Genomic DNA, 24,652 nt, shown 5'->3' with positions numbered 1-24,652 from the left:
AAGAGGAAAGAGATAAATCCTTTATTAGGAAGTATGTGAGAATGATTCGGAAAAACCACTCACACTTGTTTTAATAAGTAATGAAGAAAACCCTTTTCATGTGATATATACAAAATGCATTATTTCAATATTCTAGTCCTCATCTTGTTGATGGGAAAGGAAGAGGAAATAACAAAGACGAAACAAACCCAGCTGCATATATATGATAGAGGGCATGCGTAACTACGTTTGTCATATGACTCCAACGTCACGGTAATTGTGTTGCGCGTTTTCTGATTTATGACCAATTTGAATTTCGTATTAGATAATATCGTATTAGATATTATCGAATAATCAGTATCCATCATTTAGATTTGCTTACAAAATTAATTCAAAAATACAGATTTAATACGATTACAATACAACTTTATTCATTTATTATTTTACAGAATCAGCATAAATTATAAGAAAAGCAACTTCTATGCGCAAAACGCATAACTAAATGCAAATGAGAGTAACTCACATTAAATTACAACCGACTTATTTAATAATGATTGACTACATTTAACACAAGCACCAAAGATAGTCAATTTTAAGAAGACGTTTTCCTTGTGAAATGAAAGTATAAAGACTTTTTTGCAATGCAGATACAATAAATTCTATTGCAGTTCTTTCATGTTCATTTCTTTAAACATTCTTTATATCTTTCCAGTGATGCTTGATATCCACAGAAAAGAAAAATGAACATTCCATTTGCAGCAAGAATGCAACAAATTATTTTAAATATACATGCAATATATGCCATTCCTAAGAAAATGAGAACTTAGCCAATATTTCACTTTGCATATATAATAATATATTCATTTAGACGACAATTTTTCTCCTGGGACTCTGTATATGATTTACAAACTTTCTGTAATCTGATGATTTGTTTTCAAATTAAATGGTTAAAATTTATAATGTTTGTCTGGTGACAAGAGTAATTTGTCTTTGTTTTTCTCTCGTAAAAAAAATTGGATTCTTGCAATAACATAAATACATATTATGTATATTGGTAGAATAACTTCCATTTTTAAGGAGATATATTTCCTTCCAAAATGTGAAGGAAAAACGTGTGTGGCTGTCCCGCACATTTTTACAACTTCCACGCCAATCGCACCATCAGATCAAAATAGGCATCTTCATCTATACTGGCGCTCACTCCTGTGTAGTAATCGATGAATTCTTCTTTTGTTACCTGTAAAAAAAGAAAAGGCAAGATTAGGAAATGAATTACCGACAGGGAGAGGACAAAATAAAAATGCATATGCTTTATGTCATTTTTTTAACTAAAAAAGTGCATACTAATTTAAAGCATTTTAAGTCGAAGTGATAAGGTTTAGTGGCAGAGACTTGATTTCGGGGCCGATCTATTTCAAGTCTAAGAACAAGGTAGTGGTGATCTAGTGGCAGATTCTCGATTTCGGGGCCGATCTATTTCAAGTCTAAGAACAAGGTAGTGGTGATCTAATGGCAGAGTCTTGATTTCGGGTCTGATCTATTTCAAGTCTAAGAACAAGGTAGTGGTGATCTAGTGGCAGAGTCTCGATTTCGGGGCTGATAAATTTTAAGCTTTGGGCTAAGGAGGTGGTGCTTATTGGTAGAATTTCGATTTCACGACTGGAAATTCCTGGATTTAAGATCCTATTTCACAAAAAATCTATGAAATATGGCCCTAATCTGTGAATCAGGCAATGAGATTTATGAATCAGATTAAACTTATAATAGGGTGCCAGATAATGATTCGCTCTCATTGTATAAGCATGCTTCAGAAATACAAATTATTTGAAAATATTCTTTAAACGGAAAACTTTGCTAAAAAATGATAGAGTTTGGAAGTCCTTTTTTCCTTTGATACATTTAATTCCTTTCTGATCTTCAATTTTGGTGGAGTGATTGTACTCTAAAATTCACGTATCTGTCTTGGCAGGGTTTTGAGTTTTCACGATCTTTTAAACACGAGCAGATATACCGACAGACAATCAACTCTAGGATGGAATTCCTTCAAAATTTGTCACAAATCTTCAATTTTGAAGATAATCCCGTGTTACAAATACTAATGGGGTTTTAAACTACCGTGTTCAGAGGCACATAGACCGAGAGATAGATATAGTACCAAAAATGGTTTTCCTTTAGCTCAAAAATCAAAAATTCATCGAAATATCATGATTAAATTTTTTCTTAGAATAGGCAAAGATAGTGATAATAACTTACTATCTTTATTTGAAAGATGGATGGTTTTATTTTACATTTTGTATTTTAAATTCGGATTGATGACATGTGCACAAAAATTTTACTTCAAAATTGAAATCCTTAACATTAATCAATTGCAATTTTGTCTTGAATTTAATTTATGTTCTAACCATTTTTAGCCTATGATGTATATCATTATGATAAATCGTCAAACGTATTCAAATTATTGCCAGAATTCGATATATTAATGAATGCTAGGGTTCCACCATATCCTCAGAGCATATAATTATCATGGATCTTATTCTAATAAACTGAAACAAAAAACGATCCATTTAATATTTTAATTATATCTGCATCGCATTTTCAAGCAACTTAAGGACTTTTTGGTAAGGACTTGAACCGTGATCAGATGACAAAGACGACACTGAACCAGCATCACTCTCTAAACTTCCGCACCTCTCGAAATAGAGGACTAAATATAAAAATAAATACTATCAATAAAAAATTATTTAGTAATTAACTCACTATTCCGTCTGGATTGCCACCAACTTCAAAATTCGCCAAAAACCGCAGAAACAGTTCCTTTTCAGTCAACTGACCGTTCTGATAGAAAGGATGATACATGACATTGTAAACATCTTTCAAATCGTGATAGGTAACGACTCCATCGCCTGTTCTGTCCAATTTGCTGAAAGCTTTCTCCACAATTTTTAAACGATTTTGTGACATTTTTGGCTAAAAAAATAAAATATAAGCATGAATCAGTTACTGTATTATAAGTATGAATAAGACTCTGTAATATAAGTATGAATTACTCACTGTAAAAATTTTTTTAAACTTTATTTCTAAAAGCTATATAATGTGCGCAATTGCTTAAAATATTATCAATATTTATCCATTTACATTCACCTAATACTAACGCGCTAGTGTCTGATGTTAATATTTGGCTACGACGTTTGGCTACTCTTTATACTATGATGTTACGTTGTCAGTAATATTTGGCGATAATGTAGCGCTTGGAGAAAACCGACGCCAATATTTTAGCTTGGCGACAAGTGATTTCACATTTGCTTGGAACTGTCGTTAAAGCGTCAAGATCCAACATGGTGATAAAATAGTACTTGTCAACGATTGGCGCTATACTAACCGAAAAGTATTATATTAAAAGTTCAGTTCTTCCTAGACTATTCGGATGATTTGCCAATGATTATGCAGTTCATAAATTATCTCTAAATATTGTAGAGATATACGAAGAACTGCACAAACATTGACAAAATTGCAAGGAAGTGTGCAAGGAAAAAAAAATCAATTTTTTATCTTGCAGAATGCATTTTAAAGATAAAGCGTCGAAATGGAGGTACTGAGATGACAAAAAAAGGTTACATTTAATCAAGTTTAATACTAATTTTTGAACGATATCTTAACGATAAACGAAACGATATTAAAATATTTGATTTCAGTTGACCAATTTCCAAGTTTGCCCATTATCATGATAAAAGGCCATGCAATTTTGTATTCGGCCTTATTACATTCAGAACAAAATCCTACTAAAAATATAATGTTTTATATAAGATATGGACTGCATTATTTAAAAAAAAATCATTTTCAAACACAAAGAATGAATTTGCAATGCATAAAAAAAATGAATTTAAAAGATATCTAAAATTGACAAACTTCAATAACATTTGATTATTTAAAGACTGTATATTTTTATACGATACGATAACGATTTCATAGTTCGATACCTATTCGAGAAATACTAAAATAAATTTGGGAAGAAAACTCATAAAAGAATTTTTTTTTTTTACTTAATGTCAACATACGTATACTATAATAAATGATATTCTATATTCTGACGATATTTCGTGATATTCTGTCCCTATTTTCCATTTTTTTTTCGTTCTTGCTTATTAATTTATCGCCCTTTTACGGATTGATTATACATTTATATATGCGTGTGTGCGTGTGTGTAAGTGTGTGCGTGTGTGTGTGTGTATGTGTGTAAAACATATTTTAGCAGATGCGTGGCAGAGAAGAAGACACTTTTGAATTTTTAACTTCAATTTATTCCATCCGAAAGGCATATTATGTACAATTAAGAAGCGACGAGATACGCCACTCTACGTCGCGACACAAGAGCAGAGGAGCAAAAGAGACCGAAATTTTCCTTTCAATAGTTTTTACAATGATATTTTGATAGGGATTTCTTTGACACATTTCAATATAGGATAGAGAAATTTAGGTATCTTTAAACGAATGTGCTAAGCATTAAGAATTTTTATCCCTTCGCTCGGAGGGTGAGAAAATGTTGATTTCATCAGTTTTGTAGAGCGCGTGTAGGATTAATTAAATAAAAAAGTAGTAATTGGATCAGGAAATAAGAAACCATTTTAGAATGAAGATAATATGGATTAACACAGAAGAGGATAAACACAGCGCATGAAAGTATTTTGAGCTTTTATAGTTTTAGAAAAGAATTTGCTGAAGCAGCATTCTGAGTGTGGCACGTGTTAAAATTAGCATGGAAAAATAGCTTACAAGTTAAAGTAAAGATTGGGATTGTGTGATTAGAAAATAATAATTTTTGAACATAGATAAATTGAAATGATTAAACACACACATAATAATTTTAATATATATGTGTGTGTGTGTGTGTGTGTGTGTGTGTGTGTGTGTGTGTGTGTGTGTGTGTGTGTGTGTGTGTGTGTGTGTGTGTGTGTGTGTGTGTGTGTGTGTGTGTTCTTCATCAAGAGGGGAATTTTCTAGATGATATACAAAGTGATGTTTTTCTGAGTTAGATACAACGTATTAGCATTAAAATGGAAGCCATTATCCATCTCTCTAAAAAAATTCTGCTCTTTTCTTCGATGATTTTGAGAAATTTAAATTTTTGTACTTTTCTGCATATATTTTTGTACGTATTTCTTTGTACAAAAATATATACAGAAAATGTTGAAACATTTCTTTGGATGTCCCATTTAAAATACAACCAAGGATAATGAATGACGACAACTAATAGAAAAAAGTACGGAATTTTGTCCCACTTTTGAAAACAAAAACGGAAAAATAATTAAATAAATGGTACCTTAGTAATATCAATAAACTATTACACAAAAATATTTAATACGAATTCTTTTAGTTATATTAGCTGAATCATTTGGTCCGATTACATACCATTTTCTCGAAATCTATTCTTTAGCAGGAAAACCTTTAAAAATATTTGAAATACAGGTAAAATCCCAGATGGGCCCACCTCTTGGCGAATTATTTGAAATCTCGCCAAGTTGACTACTAATTGAATATTTGTTATTATTATTATTTTTCAATTAAAAAACGATACTTGAAGGCCAGAAATAATAATAAATAAAATAAAATAAATATAATAAATAAATAATAATAAAATAAAATAAAATAATAAATAAATAATAATAAAAATAAAATTAATTAATTAATTAATAATAATAAAAATAAATAAATAAATAAATAAATAAAATATAATAAAAAATAAAATAAATAAAATAAAAATAAATAAAAAAATCCATCTAAGTTGTCACCTTGGCGACGTTATCGCCACTTGTTTGGCGAGAATTAAAAAAAACGCCAAGAGGTGGGCTGTGCTGGGATCCACCCGAAATACATATTTAGATATATTTTGCCTTCGATGGTTAATTTGTCTCCAAATTTTTCATGCTTGTTTTACCCTCTAAAATCTCGGAAAGACACAATAATAAAAACTAAATTATATTGAAAAATGACTATGCAATCTAAATAATTACTCATCATACATATAAGTAACTATTCCATTACTCACCCTTATTACTCATCATACATATAAGTAATCATTCCATTACTCACCCTTATTGCTCTCAAAAATTCATCATAACTGATGGCACCTGAGTTATCTCTGTCAAACATTTGGAAAAGTTCTTCCATTTCAAAATCATCCATGCTTCGATCAAACCCTGAATCGTGAAGACCTTTCTTGAATTCTTCGAAACTCAATACTCCATTTCCATTGTCGTCCATTCTCCGGAAAACCCTGTAGATTATTGATAGGTACTCATGAGAAGAAATGCAGTGTTTTCAAAGTCTTATTCAAGAAAATAATTGTAAATGTTGGTTGAATTATTAAGAAATGCCATAGCAAAAAAAAAAAAAAAAAAAAGGCATCTAATTAGAAAGTCAAAATTTATAATACTGATCAAACGACAGCTGCATCTTCAAACAATTTTGGAAAATTAGTTCCATTGCTCATTCACAGTTCTCGCAAGTAGATTCTATAATATACATAGAATATTTATATACGCTGTTGTAATTAGTTACTTCATTCTGAGGTCATTTCTATATAAGGTTTTTCTCTCCGTGCTTATGATAAACGAGTGCAAAAGAGATAATAAAACATTTCAGTATTAATCTTTTATCTGGTTTTTGAGAATTTCATATTTTAATGAGCTATAATATGCAAATCAAATAATTTAGTAGCAAGCAAAACTGATGCATATAATAGCTATAACGTATCGTTTCGGGTAAATCATAATTAGACAGTGATGATAATCCGATGTCATAATCGCGATATCGAGACACGATTCACTGAAAATTCGTCTCACAAATGGTGTGACAAATGCTACACCTGATGCAACGGATCATATGTAGTGCTAAAGAATGGATGTAGTATGCTGCCAAGATATATTGCCCTCCTGTTTTGATTAGGTTTAAAATTACAAGACACGTCTCCAGTAAGGTTAAAGCAAATTAACTTAACAGTAATTTTAATTTGACAGAATGAATATTGAAATTCTTTTTTTTTTATCGAGCAAATTAACTTGGTAGTGCAAAAAGAGGATGCAAAACATATTATTACGCCAATTAAATAGTCCTGAAAAGATAATATATTTAAAAATAATTAGTGCATTCGAAAGGTATTTTATTTTGAATGCCCTAATTAAATATTCTTAATAATACGACTATTTCTACCATTTATGCCTTTTTATTTCTTTTTGCCTTTTTATTAATAATCTATTTAATTGTTTTTGAAATGTTTATATTTTTAAATGCACTTATTTACATTCTTTTATATTGATCAAGGATCCTTCCCTCTTCTAGTCACCGCACCAAAGAGCCTACATAATTGGCGTATAGAGCACGTCAAATTTTATTCGGAAAATCTAGTTACTTTAATTTAATAACGAGTTTAAGACATAGTTCTTTAAATTATCGCCTGCATAACTTCTTGTTATAAAATAGTCAAGATTGTGTTGATTGTGTTTTAAAAGTTGTACAAAACATTAGCAAACACATATAAAATTTTTACAAGCGCATTAAAAAGCGCAAGCAAAGAGTGAAGTGAAAAGCATTGCGGTTATATTAGACAAAAATAAAAATCATGTGATCGGGTTAAAGTCATATGCTTTGTCTTTTGTTTCCTCTTTTCTTTATTGATATCGTTGACAAAATTAGATTTTAAAAATGAGTTCTTTCAACCAAAGCTACTTTGTCTTCATATTCTTCTTCAATATAATTTTATTTGGTATTTCTGTCGGTCACTGAAGATAATACTATATTTACATATGTTACCGATATATCTCATTATACTGCAGTCGAGTTACTGGTTATAAAGATTTTAAAAAATTTCTTCCGTTTAACATTACACAGAATATCTGATTTTATGTTACTTTTCCATCTCCCATCTAGATTTTCAAAAGAGACTTTCATAGCTGTAAGCAAAATAGAGGTTGTTTTGTAGAAGATTTAAGATCTGTTACACCAACCACCAGCAAAAATAATCATTCTTCCTTTATGTGGGTCATCCTATTGTGCATGTTGCGCCATCATCAAGATTTCAGACGTTTATAGAGTGAAATTAAGATCATAAAGTTTCTGTAGCATTCAGGCTTCTTTGGAGTCAAGTGCAGTTACTGGTCTTAATAAAGACCAATAACTGCACTTGACTGGAGTTACTGGATGAGATTAGTGAATGATTTGATTTACAGAATTGATGCGACAAGTGTTAATGTCATGCACCTAATTAAAAGCTATTATTGAAGTATTTTTTATATATGTACCATTCAACGCATAAAAGAGATGTTTTGCTTGTTTTAATGTTTCTTTCACCTTGAATATCCAGTTTACAAAATGTAAATCGCAAGCAAAACTTTAGACAACATTTGCGGTCTGTATTATTATAAAAATTAGGAAATAAACATTGGAACTAGTCGATAAACAGCAATCAACAGAGCACGATACCAATAATTTTTCATTTATATTGGTTTTGAAATAAACTAAAAGTTAGAATGTCAAAAATTCTTAATAGATATCTAAAAATACGACCACGAAATGAGCAGCGTCTGCTTTAAAAACACTTTTGGCCGTCATCCAGAAAGGGGTGTGGTCCATTGGAAGTTCTCTGAACTGACCGGTCATAAACCACAAGGGAATAAGAGGTGTTTGACACGTGCTTACAAAATGTGATTTTTTATTCATAGTCATTAACGAAGCATAGCACGAGAACAATCATTGTGGTATTTGCCTCGACATCTGCCCTTCCAGACGGGGGATGAAAGTGTGCAGAATATCTTATGGAATATTCAAAATCAGAATAATTACCCTAACTAGATGAGGGAAAAGGAAGTAAATAGGAAAAACCACCTACTATTTATTAATGAAGGAATCAATAATGCGGGTACCCGGCTGTTGTTTCTAAAATAGATTACCGGGTATAGATTCTCATTTCCATAAAAGAAGCTCGAGTAAAAATAAATGCAACGAAGAATTAATTAATCAGAAAAAGTTACTCCCAAAAGTAACAGCTATCAAGTACTCGATAGCTGATACTGCTTGATGAGTAACATTAGAATACATCATTTTGAGTATGAAATTGCTTGATGAGTAACGTTAGAATACATCATTTTGAGTATGAAACTGCTTGATGAGTAACATTAGAATACATCATTTGTTTTTCGTCTTCTGAAAAACCCAACAAGTTATTGATGCAAGTAAGCAGTGCAATTAATGCCGTATGCACTTGGAATATGACAGGCGGATTGTTTCTAATTATTGCTAAGTGCTTCCTAGGTACTCTTTAATTTGCTATATGTTTGCAGCGAATGTTAATGCCCTCGATATATTTCTAATGCCCTTCAAACTTATTGCTTTCCAGATCCAGAAGTTGTCTGATTTTAAAATTTAAAGAATTGAATATCAAATTTAAATGTCAAAACCAGAATAGTTTGATACATTTTGTATATTTCTTTTAACCAACTGATTGATCAAAAATTCCATTAATATATTCGACATCTGTAAAATATGAGGACTCTGAATTGCTTTCAAATATATTTATCTAAAAACAAATGTTTTCCGTTACAGAGCTTTTCATCTAAAATGAGATTAAAGTAGAAAGAGCAATTCAACGATGAGTTTCTGAGCGCTATGCTGCTCTTTTGTTTCGAAGTTAAGAAATTCTCTGTAAGAGATATACTTCCCTAATAGTTCAATTATTAAAACTTCTAATACAAAAATTAACAAATATTTCTATCAGTATTTTGTATTAAGCTTCTTGCTTTTGGAGAATGCTGAATTATCTTATGCGCAACAGTTCTCTGTTTAGCCAGTATGTAATCAAATCAAATATAAATCAATATCTTTTAAAGCTTCTTGCTTTCGGTGAATACTGAATTATCTCATGCGCAACAGTTCTCTGTTTAGCCAGTATGTAATCAAATCAATTATAAATTAGTATCGTTTAAAGCTTCTTGCTTCCGGAGAATGCCGAATTATGTTATGTGCATCAGTTCTCTATTTAGCCAATATGTAATCAAATCAATTATAAATCAATATATTTTCACATTAAATTATATTCATTCAAATTAAAGACTTTCTCCATTTTTAATTAAAAAAAACTATATACTTTCCTTCACTTGTGATTATTCGATTGCAGTTTACTTGCTTTTATGGAAAATTCAACTTCGCTTCCCTGATAATAAAGTTGAATTAAAAAGATAAAAGAAATTCTCTTTCGTTTCCATGGATTACGATACATTTCCTCAACTCAACTTGAAATAGAAGAAAATGTTTATATTTTATTCACCGCTTTCCTACTTCAAATTTTATTCTCAAAGTTTGAAATATCGATTTCGAACTAAATATTCTTGAATGTTATGTCATCATGCTCCGTTGCTATGAATATTTTAACTGAAACACAAAAATGAAGTGTGTCTTTAGCGTATCTGATAAAGTATTACATTGTATACAACAGAGCTTGTGTTGCAAAAAATGTAAGTTTTCGTTCTGCTATCATGCTCCAAGAAAATTTCCAGAAAAATATTTCATGATATCATCCTAAATATTCAATTTCTCCTTCCTCTCTGTAAATTATGTCTGTATATCACAAATTATATGCTGCGAAACTTTGGATTCTGCTTTCATGTTCCAAGAAAATTTCTGGAAAAAATGTTTCATTATATCATCTTCTTAATATTCAATTTCTCCTTTCTCTCTGTAAATTATGTCTGTTTATCACAAATTATATGCTGCGAAATTTTGGATTCTGCTTTCATGTTCCAAGAGAATTTCCGGAAAAAAGATTCATGATATCATCTTAAATATTCAGTTTATCCTTCCTCTCTGTAAATTACGTATGCAAATCACAAATAATGTGCTGCGAAATTTTGGATTCTGCTTTCATGTTCCAAGAGAATTTCCGGAAAAATGTTTCATGATATCATCTTAAATATTCAATTTCTCCTTCTTCTCTGTAAATTATGTCTATTTATCATAAATTATATGCTGCGAAATTTTGGATTCTGCTTTCATGTTCCAAGAGAATTTCCGGAAAAAAGATTCATGATATCATCTTAAATATTCAGTTTATCCTTCCTCTCTGTAAATTATGTCTGTTTATCATAAATTATATGCTGCGAAATTTTGGATTCTGCTTTCATGTTCCAAGGGAATTTCCGGAAAAATGTTTCATGATATCATTTTAAATATTCAATTTCTCTTTCCTCTCTGTAAATTATGTATGTATATCACAAATTATGTGCTGCGGAATTTTGGATTCTGCTTTCATGTTCCAAGAGAATTTCCGGAAAAATATTTCATGATATCATCTTAAATATTCAATTTCTCCTTCCTCTATGTAAATTGTGTATGTATATCACAAATTATGGGTTGCAAAATTTTGAATTCCTCTTGATGTAAAAACCGCATAGTTCAATCTAGGCATCCAAGGAAAAGAGGATATTTCGAAATTTAATTTACCAGTAGGGCAGAATGCAACATTTTTTTAATATTTTAATAAAATGAACAAGTACTGATATAAACTGAAGCATAAATAAATTAGAATTCTGTTCTCTTCTAAAAGTGGTTATAAGTGCATATAATACTGAAAGATGTGCTACTTTGAGAGCATAAAAACTTGAAGTGTTTGAAAAAATTAGCAAATATATTTAAAGCAAAAATATTTTTCAATATAATGCAAGAAAACGAAGAGGGCTTCATTTTATAGCAAAGTAAGAAAGCAATAAAATAACTAACCTCCCTAGTCCCAGTATACCACTGGAACCTCTTTGTAAACAAAGCAGTCGAAGTTTTTCAACAGGATCTGTAGCTCTTGCTAACCGCCGGGTTGCACTGGCTCGCATCAAGTTTTCGTTTCTGGTTTGTGCGGACATAGGACGATACATGACTCATATTCTAGGGTAAACCACCGATTTTTAAAGAAAGGAAAACTTCTTATCCAGAAATGACTTCAAGTTATGTGATTATAAGACAAACAATTGTCATCTCATGGTACTGAAAAAGAAAAAAGTTGTTAGACTTCTAAATATTTAGATATTTCCGTGCATATAATGTCTCCGAGATATAGATATATTTAAATAAGCACTTACATATCATATTTATGAACAATCACAAACATATTAGATGTATCTGTGCATGAAAAATTTGTGAAATTATTTCATATGTATTATAAAGATAATATAAACATCAAAACATGATATAACTATAATAAATTAAAAATTTCAACTAAACATCTTTTTGTTTTCCATAAACTATTTCATTTTAGGCAAAAAAAGATAGTATTTTTTTTTTCTGTTTATTGCCGCAGAAAAAAACTTAAAATATTACCAATTAAAACTCTATTGTGTTGTTCGTTGAAAAACAATAAAAGAAAACGTGTGCTGATAAGTTATGAAAAACTGAACACGAAATTTATTTCCGTTTCCAAATCTGGTGCTTTTCAGGTAAGGAGTAATTTTATTCATGATTGATTTACGAATAAATCTCAACATATTCAATATTCTACCCGATTCGAGTTCATTTTATATTAAGTTTTATAAAGAAAGTATATCAACAAAACAACAAGTACACAGTGGGTTATGTAAGAGAAAAAAATGATAACATCGAATAACTTTCTTCAAATATGATAAAGAATTACTTAATACAGTCAATTTCTTAGAAGTTTTCTTATAACATTCTTCATATTATTAATAGATTATGCCTACGTCAAAGGCGGAGAAATCATTATTGTGAAACATATTAAAAACTAAAAACAATTACTTGATGCAGTATTCATCATGAACGGCAAGGCAGTAAATGGCTTGGGAAATCCACATGTACTGCTAATTCAAATAAAAACATCAACTATTTTCTTAAGATATTAGAGGTCAATAAAATAACGATGATATTCCCAATGATGGTAACTTAATAAAGTCACTTTTTGCCATTTAATCAAGTCACTGATTGTCACTTGATGATTACCACCGATTATCACCAAATGAAGTGACGACTGATTTCTCCACAGGTGTCTAACATCAAGTGAGCAATAAATGAAGACAAGTTGAAAACTAAGTCATAAAAGCAAAAGATGGCGCCCAATAATCGTAAGAAAGGAGATGAGGTTAAAAACCTCAAATTAGGTTGAAATGTTAAATGCATGACACGTTTTATTGCACAAAGATGTCTCCAGATTGCTTCCGCGTCGTGCAATAGACTTCACTTCCGACACGCAGTCCACCTTCAATTTAACCAGTTACCCTCCAAATTATTTCATTCCTTACCCCAAAGTTTTGTGCTTTGGTTCAAGGCGTGGTCTTTTTTAGTGGAAATACCTAGTCAGCAAAAGATGCGCGCGTTTCCTAGGCACTTTCTGATTGCACGAAAGTTTTAGGTATAATTTATTGGCTCATGCTTCTATGAGCTGACTACCTGGCTTTATTGATTGAATTCGTTTTAAACTCCATCAGCTTTCTTGCTTGAGTAATTAGTTTGCTTTTTCATCAATAAATTACCATAATTCCTGGATTTATAACGTCACGTGGGTGATATGACTGCAGATAATGATATTCCATGAAATCTCGAGCATGGTGGAAGTCAAAGACAATTCCAGGGAATATACGTGGAAATCAAAGTTAACATGCAGCTATAAATTTATATATAGCAAATATGATTTTTTTTTTCTTTTCTCTTTCTTCTCTTATAGGGTTATTCCTTATGAGTGCATTTCTTTACAGATTGAAAAAAATAACAGTTTTTCTGTATTTTTTTCTAATTCTTAAGAAATGGATTCATTTCAATAATAAATTTGTTTTTTTTTAATAAGTTGAATTGTACCAGCTTATGTATAGGCTCCTTACAGAAAAAAAAGTGATATAAAACTTTATTACAACATTAAAGTTTTTAAAAAATCGAGATAGCGTTGCAATCTTCTGAATATTTGGTTTTTAATTCAGAGGAAACTACTTTTAATCATTCTAAGTCTGCTATGTACAATGCAATTTTTTAATGCTAGTTTTTACCAGAAAAGTATACTAAATGAAATAATTTAAGTCACATTTTTAAATTGCCTTGAATTCGATCAGAACTTACGTTATATTTCTTTAATTCTCTAACACACTGGCATTCAGGTCAAGGTGATGAGAATAGCTTTTGACGATTGTTTGTCTTGTTAAATAGGCTTCTCATATTAGAAATGTAAATAAATTGACTGCCTGCTAAATCGAAGATAAAAAAACTTTATTTAAAAATCAGTTTTACTTTTGACAGTTTGATTTAACTCAGTTTAACTGTTTAATAATATCAATAATATTATGGGCATAGGTTTCAAGGAATATGGATGCTGATTCAAATTTTTAGAGATATTCTTAAAAAAAATGAAAACTTATTGTTTTTGTATGAATTTTTCGGTTTTAAACTTCTTGACAACTTACATTTGACACTGTTGCTTACACTCCCGGGGCACCTTTATTGCATATAAGGAAATTAAATATGTTTTGACAGAAAAAAGAAAATTAGAAGCAGCATGTCTTAATATAATACCAGCATGATCTTTTCTTCTTTGTATGAAGTTCTATGAAAGAAAGTTACCAATAATTCAATTATCTAATAAGTGACTAAAAGTTTTGCTTTATTTCAATCAAGGATCTTGATTCAACCAGGGAATTTGTAGCTGTAGTACAGATGATTGTATTATTGAGAGTTGTCTGCATTGCATTAAATCCAATAAATATCTGCTATCTTATATTCCACACTTCATCATATTTCAATATTTAATATATTAAAATATTAATATACTCCATATAATGTATAATAATATACTCCACGCTTCATCATATTTCAATATTTATCATATTGGAAAAATAATATACTCCACATTTCATCATATCTCAATTATAAAAAGAATTATCTTGTTCACCTCAATGACTCATTCATTACTGAAATATGAAATAATAATTCATTATTCAATAATTAAACCCAATTTATTTTGTTAAAAAATAAAACCAAGCACATTTTTCTTCATACAACGAGTCGTTAACTTGTTTAATTCTAAAAATATTTATACATACGAATATCGTTTATAAATTTGAAATACTTTAACTATCAACAAAGACTGATTATGCAAACTAAAATTAAATAACATAACATAACACGAATTATTATAAACAAATGTCGTGTTATAATTATTTAAAATTATCAATATATTTTTAAACGTAATAGCTGACTGCCATATCGAAATACACACACACATGTTAGTGATACAATCAGCAGGCTCCCAAAATGACGGCATCAGGGTCTTGTACTAGCTAAATCTGTCTTTGCTCATGTTGTCCTCTGAATTGTCACAAAATTGTCAATATAATCTAGTTCCATTTTTTTTTTTGAAGTTCAAGCTCTTTAGTAGAGATTTAATGTCAATTAATAATATAATTAATGTAATTTGCAACTTTCTCAAGCAAAATTCTGAATATTTCAAGCACTATTTTTCTTCACTAAATTTTTCATTCCTGCTCCTATCGTATCTCAGTAACAAAAATAACATTTCAGATAATTGCTTTCCGTTCATTTTTAAATGTTTTATTTATATTTATAAAATATTTGACATTATTGGTTATGTTTAAATTCCAGAATTTTAAGTTCATTTGTAGAATAATATTGACTTTTGATGACCTCTTTCACTTATATACGCCGTAGAGCTATTAATGTAAAAAACTGGGATTATGCCAAAAATTAACATGCATAATGTCAGCCAGTGGAATAACTTCTGTTCTGGCATTACACCCACAAACAAAGGAAAATGCTATTAACAGTCTGGTTGGGTTTAATTTACGTACATCCCATTTTTTACTGAAAAGCAACCTTTTGAGAACGAACTCAATGTTGCCATCGAAGAAATTAACAACAGAAAATAATTAGGATCAGCAGAAAACTGGGAACAATTTATAATAGGATGAACTGCTCTAGTGAACAATTTGTAATCGCATAAACTAATGTCATAATCAAATAAACTAATAATCATTAGTTTATGTGATAATGTAATAATCACATAAATTAATGTCATAATGTCATCACATAAACTAATGTCATAAAAATGAAGGTGACAGTTATTTTTTCTTTCCTATTCCTGTACACCTTCTTAAGGCAAGCGAAGAAGTTGCCTTATGTATTTCTACTGCCTTTACTCATCAATGCATTTTCATATGAAGACACCTATTGAAATGATCAGACTTGTTGCTTTGTAGTTTAGCCATATGAAAACGAAACATGTTTGTTTTTTAACAAGGAAGATTTCTTAACCAGTACTCACTTTGAAAACTGTCCTTGTTTGTTAGCTATAAGCTATTATATCCTAGCATTATATTTTTCCCAAAGGATAAAATGAATCATCATGCGTTCCGTTTGCTCCAGATATTTTATTTAGAATCTTAAATGATACATTGACGGCGTCATATAGTTATCTCTCATATAGTAAAAAAATAAAAAAAATGTATATTTTTTTAAATAAGCTGATGCAACTAAAATACATTTCAAGCATTATGAGCGTGTAGGCAACGTTTTTTCTGTCTCCATCGTTTGCGATATATTTTCATCTACATCTTTAAAAGTCAAGGGTCAGTTGGGAACTATTTAGTAGAACATTTAATGAGGGTTCATCCATTTTATTTAAAAAAAATAAAAACGATAAGCACATAAAGAAGCGAAAGTTGCTAAAATTTGGTTTGCATGGAACATTTAAATGATATATCGTGATGTCTGTCATGCTATCTGAAAGTTCCATCACCTAGGGAGAGAGTATAGCAGGACTTATCGGAAAATATTGGTTTCATATCGTTCTCTATAATAGCATTTTATACATTGAGTTAAGTAGGCTGTCTTACGAGTCATATAAAACTCCATATTTATTTCAATTTTTTTGCAATAAACTAGTTAGCAAAACTATTCCGAACTCTTTAATATATTTGAAGAAGCCATTCATTAAATGGTGAATGATATAGTAGAACTGTCAAGCATCCAAATGCGCCAGTGATAATGTGTACTTCAAAACACAACGAATGAACACAATATTGAAATCAGTGTGTTATTTATATGCCAGAAAAAACTTCTAAATTATATATATACTTTCATCAGACTCTTGGAAGAAATGATCAATGCAAACAGCAATCAATAGCTGAAAAATCTGATAGTTTGTCATTTGACATTTTTCAAAGTCAAATGTTTGTTTTTCCTGTTAGATTCTGATAAGGAAGTTTTTATTACTTTCTAACTTCTGAACGTCCGATTGCATCGGTGATAATTATCACCTCGAAACAAAATAAATGAAATCAATACTAAAATCAATATGTCATTTATACGCCTAAGAAGCTTCTAGATTACATTTGTACGTTGATCAGATTCACGGAAGAAATCGCTTAATGCAAATAGCAATCAATAGCTGACAGAACATGATAGTTTTCCACTAGATATTTTTCAGTGTCGAATGTTTGTTTTTCTGATGAAGTTAGTGGTAATGAACTTGTTATTGCTAATGCTTTTGAAAATGACGTTGCTGACAATAAGTAGTTACTAGTTCACACAATACGATTCCAGCCAACATTCTCAACACACTAAGAGTTTCTCGGCGTGATCGGTAGCCACATTGTTGCACGCAATACCACAATAGAATCGATGGCCTACTTCCCACTAACTCTAATGGTTTTTCTATTTTTTGCGTCAACTGCTGTTCTTTTTTATTGCAACGTGGTTCAATGTGCAAAATGTTGCTGCACAAAGCAAAAAACTCTTCTAGACAGCCCTTTTTACTTATATGATAATTCATTATATAATGAATAGTTCATAACAACATTTTATTTTGAACTAAATAAAAGAGTCAACAACTATAAGTAGTATTAGTAGACCAGGTGGATCTTCTAATGTCATTTTGTGGTAAAATCAAAGTGGGTATTTATGGGTAACTATCATAATCTTGTCCTATTCACTTTTGTGCTTTTTTCGAATAGTTTTTAGAAGAATTAAAGCAAACATAGATGAGGCATTTGAGATTTATAAAAGTCTTTTTAGGATATTTATCTGATTCATAGTACATATATCTCCTTTCCTAAAAGTCAATTTCGGTTGAATTTCTAATGACGAGCCTTTTATTTAAAAAAAATTAGTGAAAATTCAATTGTATTATAAATTAAAAGTGTATTGATTTATAAATGTAATCGGATATTTCAAGCAAGTCAACAGAAACTATGACAATGGATATGTTCCCAACAAAAAACTCTTCTTAGAAACTAAAATTTTCTTTCAAAATTGTTTATTCTATTCTCTTCAAAGCTATGCTAAAAATATATTAATGATTACTTATTTCAGCATTTTAAATATGAGCAGATTTTTAATTAAAATTCTTGATTCAATTTCATTTTAAGTGTGTTATTTCAATTGCCATTTACATGCAAATGGAAATTGAAATCAACATATCCAAAAAATCGTTTGATGGCAAAAATATTAAAGGAAACTAAAATAGAAATGATTTTCTGTTTGAATTTAAGTCAATTCGTTTGACCGTTAATTAACCCAATTATATTTAATACTTACCGTGAGCAATTCTAACCTTGCAGCATGGAATTTCAGGAAAATGGAAATTTTTGATTGGTATAATTTTATATATCTTAAAATAAAATTCAGAAATCAACTTTTTACTAGTGTTAATTTTTAAAAAAAAATCATGTACTATCTACTGACGCGTGTCATTGATCAATGTTTATCCTTTATGTAAAATCTATAAGTATAAAGTTTATAGTAGTTTATAAAATCTCAATCCCTAATGTTGCAAAGTAAAATTCTAAAAAATTGTGAAATTAATTACAACTGTGGTCTTTTGAGGTCTTTTATTTTGTTTACATTTAAAATAAAACTAATAAAAGCAATGAAGGAATATCCAAGCTCCCATTTTAACTAAATAATTTTTTTAACAATTAAATTGTAGACCTCAGAAATATTAAGAAAAAAATCTGTTGTCTCCTAAGTACTAAAACATATGAAACCTTTTTAGGTAAAATTACCTTTAAATAACAATCCAAAATATTTCTTTCAGTAGTAAAAATGCTTTAACTGCAGTTGGACCACCCAAACTAATAGATCTCAGATGAGCACTTTTAGCCGCTTTATAATTACCCCATTCTATAACTTTTACTTATTTAACTTCTAATAGTTTCTTATTGTATTAACTTCCGAACACTCTTTCTTAATTGCATTAGTCTCACACCCTAAGATAACGATATAGTTAAAAATACTTTTATCCTACACAGATTAGCAAAACATTCAATTAGATTTCCTTTTTTCACAGTATCGTTACTTACCACTTATTTTTGGCTAATCGTTTGTAACCTCAAGGTGACCTCATATTTAACAGAAAAATGTTTGTATCCCTCCAAATGACAAATCGATACGATTTTAACGAGAATTGCCTGTGTTGTTATTCCTTTGATACATTTTGCTTTTTCACCTCCTTATCATTTTTTAATAAAATGATAAGCAGAATAAATTAATGATTATAAAATGGTAAACAGAATAGATTAATGATAATAAAATGATGAGCAGAATAAATAAGCTAAATAAATTAATTCAACTTTGGTTTATTTTTATTACAGGAATTTAATAGTGCTTTTTTCTACATGAATTTTTTAGTAATCACTCTTTTAAAATTTTCTAATCACTGTTTATTCTTCCCAGATTCTTTCTAACTTTTTAACTTTTTTTCTTTCCAATATAATTTTTCTTGGTATCCAACTTTATCTTCACATACATATTTAACAGTTCTACTTAACTTTTTCTAGTAATACCATCAACAGGCGCCAAAATTTGTAGCTTGATACAATGTAAATATCTGACCAATGTGCTGTCCGCTCAACACATAAGTAGGCATGTCCTTTGACTTTTTTACCGAAGAATATTGTACTTTTGATCGATTTTCAATATTAAGTTTTGCTGGCTGCGTATGTATGTTCACAATTTTATTGCGATTACTGATCTTAACTTTGCTTACTTTTGGGTTTATTACATATTTTTAAAACACAAAATTTTCAATTTTAACATTTTTAATTATTTTTTTAATAAAGTCTTATATAGTGATCCATGGTACAACATACTGTTGTGCTTTGACCTGGATGTTGTACTTTTGTCCTGCATGTCTTTATAAAAACAAACATAAATTAGAAAAGGAATTGCATTCACATAAAATGTTAAGATAGTTACTTTTGATTAAATTTCATATCTTTACACATAATAGTTCGTTAGTTTCACTCCCTTTAAAATATTTATTATGTTGTGTTTAATGAATGAGAAAAATCTTTATTGAAATTATTAGTTTGAAGAAGAAAAATTATCACTACTTTCAAAATGTTTTTTTCCCCCTTGTTAAAGCAACAGAGATTCTTTTTTGTTCTTTTCTGTTTTTATAGCTTTGGGAGCATCATTTGATCTCAATACTTGTAAGACTAGTTTTTCAGGAAGATTTATGATAATCTTTAACTTTTGGCCTTTATTTATTCGCATACTTCCCTGGAGTTTAGGGAAAGGCCCCACATTTTCAGGGGACATTCCTGCGGAAGTCAATAATATATTTAGAGTGAAAATGACTTCGGGCGAGAATCTGTGTTGACGAATTGCAATGGCTGAATCATGCATGAGAATGAATGAATCATCGCCCTGTTATTTACAAATGGTAACAGAAACATATTACGAATAAAGACATTTTTATTAAAAGGAACAAAATCTATAACATTTTTGGAGTCAAATTTAGTAAGCTAATTCAGTGACATCACATATGGTAATAAGTTTACCACTGTTACTTTGTGTTAACATTTAGTTGCTCATCGCTTATTTCTAATAAGATTTGAATGGGCCAAATGCATTCCTGCCAAACTGGTACATGTAATAATTGTTGTGAAAATGAATTATCATGATAATCACACCATCTTTTTTATGTCATATCAATAAAAGGAATAGTTACATGAGTTTTGAGGTTGCCCCGGACCAACAATGCAGGGTCTTCAGGACTTGGTAGGGTATGATCGATAATGTGCTTAAATAATTGAAAAAAAATAATTTTGTTAAGTATTTTGAAGATCGATAAATAATCTAAAAGTTGAAAAGTTATCTCGTGAGAAAATACAGATTGTCTTAAAGTAATTAAACCACTTAAAATCAAGATATTGTACAATATCATACATTAAATTATAGATTGACATATGTTTAAAACTCAGAAATATTCAAATTAATCATTCTTTCAAGAGAAAACTTCCAATCCACAGGGAAATAAAAAGAGTAAATGTTCTTCTCAAACCAGCTTTACCTTCTCTCAGTTGCAATGATTGACCTGAATGCGCAAGACCTGAAGGGAAATTTCTTGCTATAGACCATATGGCCGATGGTCAAATAAATATGACATACATAAATTACAGTCCTCTTCACAATCGGTGAAAATGACCTTGTATAGAGCATCCCTAGTTTTCTCTAAGCAGGATATATTGTACCTCTGACCTGATAAAGGGAACAACATATCTTGGTAGTCAAAGGTACAGCATATTACAGTTTCTCATTTAAACCTCTATGGCTCATTTTTATTTACGAATAGAAAAAATAGCGTTTGCACAAAATAAGATTATTTGCCTGTCTATAGTGTGCATTTTGAGGATTATATAAAAAGTATCCGACCTTGAATTTTCCCACGCACAGTAGTGATACTAAATTGGCGCCACGGGGCACAGAGAACTAAGATACCTTAATGCGCATGCTTGAATTTTTTTCTCCGTGTTCAAGAATCGCTGTTTTGGACCACTGAGTGAGTTGCTGTTACAAGTATTCATCAAATTTTTTAATTTTACTCACGATAACTGAATGAATTGAGCTCAGACCCTAAATCAAACTCAATCAAAAGCTTTGTGATTCTCAAAATGAAACAATTCGTAAGATTTAGAAGGTATTTGGAGACGATGATATGGGAGTAACACAAATTAAAGAGTGTTTCAACCCATTTAAAAATGGTGTTGATTAAAAAAAAAATGAGTCACATCAATGGAGACTGACCAGCCTTCTATGAGTCTACAAACCGTTCAGAATGCAGCTGTTGTTGTGAGAGTGAAAAATCTGATATATGCTTATGTCTAACGGTTTAGAAATTAGCTCTTGGCCACAATGAGAGTACAAACTTTATATATTTCATTCATGACAGAATGAGGAGAATTTAATTGGGTCACACGTGCAACTATAATTCAAGTTGGAGGAGAATGGATTGTTGGGTAATTACCGAGGATGTAGTCGATAAATGGTGTTTTAATGACTGTATACTTGTCAATATGCAGATAATGATATATTGTAATTTAATTTAAATCTTTATTAATTTCCTGTTTTTATCTTAAATTAGTCTTTGTTAACCTTAACGTTACCATAATTAGTCCTTGTTACTTTATTTTTAAATTTTCTCTTATTTCCTGATCCAAGTCCCATTTTTTAATTAATTATTTCTAACACGCGCTCTGAAAAATTGATGACTATTGCATTTCTCACGCCTCAAGCGAAGGTATAAAAATCCCTAACGAATACAGCATTCTTTCGAAGATACTTGAGATTCCCTTTCCTAAGTCGACACATGTCAAAGAAATCCTTATCAAAATCTCTTAATAAAATCACTAAAGGAAAAAGTTCCTGTCACTTTGCTGCTGTCTTCTGATGCAAATGGAACGTTCCGCCTTTGTCCCTGCGTATAAATTATGCCCCCTGTGAAACAATAAATCGAAGCTAAATTCCAAAAATGTCATTTTCTCGGCCACGTATCTATCAAAATTATTCTAGATGCTTATATCATTTATTTCAATTAATCATAGGTTGAAACTACAATAATATCCATTTATTCTTTAGCTCAGAAAACAAGAGAGTCCTTATATTCTAACGATATTCAAGACTGAATGTGTTGGTAACAGTTATTTCATTATACTTAATACAAGTAAATTGTATTATTTAAGATTTTTAATCGAGATTTTTTTATGTTGGAAAAATTCTTTGAATTCGCTAATAAAACATTTTCATACCTGCATCTTGTCCTACTTTTCCTCGATAATTTGAAAACCATCTGATGTTTCAAATTGTAAACCGCGCTTCCAGTAATTTCTGATTTCTTCATAAGAAACAGCAAATTTTTTTCCCAATACATTATGTAAAAACAAAACCTTTCTGTCTTCATTCGTTTGGAGGTTAATTAATTTTTAAATTACTTCAGACTTCTAATTCATCCTGTATTTGATATTTTTATGACATTTATGCGATTTCACATCTTTTTATGGAATAAATGGGCTTGTACAGTAATACAGAAATTTTCAATAATTTTAATACTTACTGCAAAATATTATGCAGTGTTAAAATTTTATATTAAACAAAACTTAATTTATTGATCATAAAACCTATTATGAATTAATCAATTTGTCAAACAGCTGTATAAACAACAAAGAAAACTCGCTTATAAATAATAGCACATAACGCAGCAACTTTTTCCTTTTTCAATGTATGTAAATTAAAAATTTGTCAAGGTTTATATCTTCGCCGTTCAGTTTCATACAGAGCCTCTTCTCAAATGTATCCATGTTTATAATAAGCGAAAAACTTCCTCATTATAACATAATCCAAAACCTCTAGAATATTTCCTGCCTTGACAAATTTTTTTTCTCTCAGATATGAACTTTTTTTTTTATTTTCAATAAAAAAATGTTAGGAACCATAAGGGAATATTCTGAAATTACACTGAGGAGACTTTTAAGTAAAATTTGACTTGGAACATATGGAAATCGTGAATAAAGGATTTTCTATTTCCACCATGGCAACGCCGTGATCTGGATATACCGTAATTAGACTTATCTATTGAAATGATAAATTAATATCAATGACTATTGAAATATGTGACAATCCTTGAAAATGAAAGTTTATGTTCTCTCTAATCACTGGAATGAGAATTTTGTGAGACAATGCTGTTTTTATGGAGAGTGAGTCATTTCCTTAAACCTAGAAAAATGAATGAAAATGATTTTAAAAAAATCACTCTGAGCTAATCATTTCTTTTGTTAGATACAAAGGAATATTAAGATAAAGAATGAAGATAATATGAAAATCAAGAATGAAGATAATATGAAAATCAAGAATGAAGATAATATGAAGACCATTGAATCAATCGGGTTAAAACAATCACTTTGAGCTAAGCATTTTCTTTTGTTAGATAGAAAGGAATCTGAAGATTAAGAATGAAGATGATATGAAGATTAAATATGAAAATGATATGAAGATTAAAAATGAAGGTGATATGAAGATTAAAAATGAAGATGATATGAAGATCAAGAACGCAGATAATATGAAGACCATTGAATAAATTTGGATTATTAAAAATGGAAATTTTAAATATATAAGCCTCTCTTATTTCAAAGCTCTCTTTCAGCATAGAGCCTCTAGTAGATATCTAGCTTTCAACAGCCTTTAGGTAACAATTTAAATTATGAAAAAGGGGGAACGAAACTTCTCTCATTAAAAAGTATCCAAAATAGAACAAATTTTTCAAGGATGAAAAACAATCAATTACATTCAAAGGCATTTCAATACATTCTCATTATTACCTCAATCATAAATTGATTGCATTGCCAGTTTT

General features: G+C 29.9%; 1 protein-coding gene across 3 annotated transcripts in view; it reads right to left on the bottom strand.

Moving 5' to 3' along the window:
• Window positions 1-439: 439 nt before the first annotated feature.
• The window catches only part of LOC129958724 (calcyphosin-like protein), a 38,828-nt gene continuing 14,615 nt past the window's right edge, over window positions 440-24,652 (bottom strand). For 2 of the 3 annotated variants that reach the window (XM_056071379.1, XM_056071380.1), the window contains exons 2-5: window positions 11,743-12,000; window positions 6,067-6,250; window positions 2,737-2,946; window positions 440-1,216 (exon numbers count right to left, since the gene is read on the bottom strand). In XM_056071379.1, coding sequence (XP_055927354.1) covers window positions 1,115-1,216; window positions 2,737-2,946; window positions 6,067-6,250; window positions 11,743-11,891 — 645 coding nt within the window. In that variant the 5' untranslated portion in view covers window positions 11,892-12,000 and the 3' untranslated portion in view covers window positions 440-1,114. Of the gene's footprint in view, window positions 1,217-2,736; window positions 2,947-6,066; window positions 6,251-11,742; window positions 12,001-12,765; window positions 13,203-24,652 lie in introns of those variants that run through there. The other variant, XM_056071377.1, reaches the window with a different exon arrangement.

Source organism: Argiope bruennichi, chromosome X1 (assembly GCF_947563725.1).
Source record: "Argiope bruennichi chromosome X1, qqArgBrue1.1, whole genome shotgun sequence".
NCBI lineage: Eukaryota > Metazoa > Arthropoda > Arachnida > Araneae > Araneidae > Argiope > Argiope bruennichi.
This window is presented reverse-complemented; position numbering and strand designations above follow the sequence as displayed.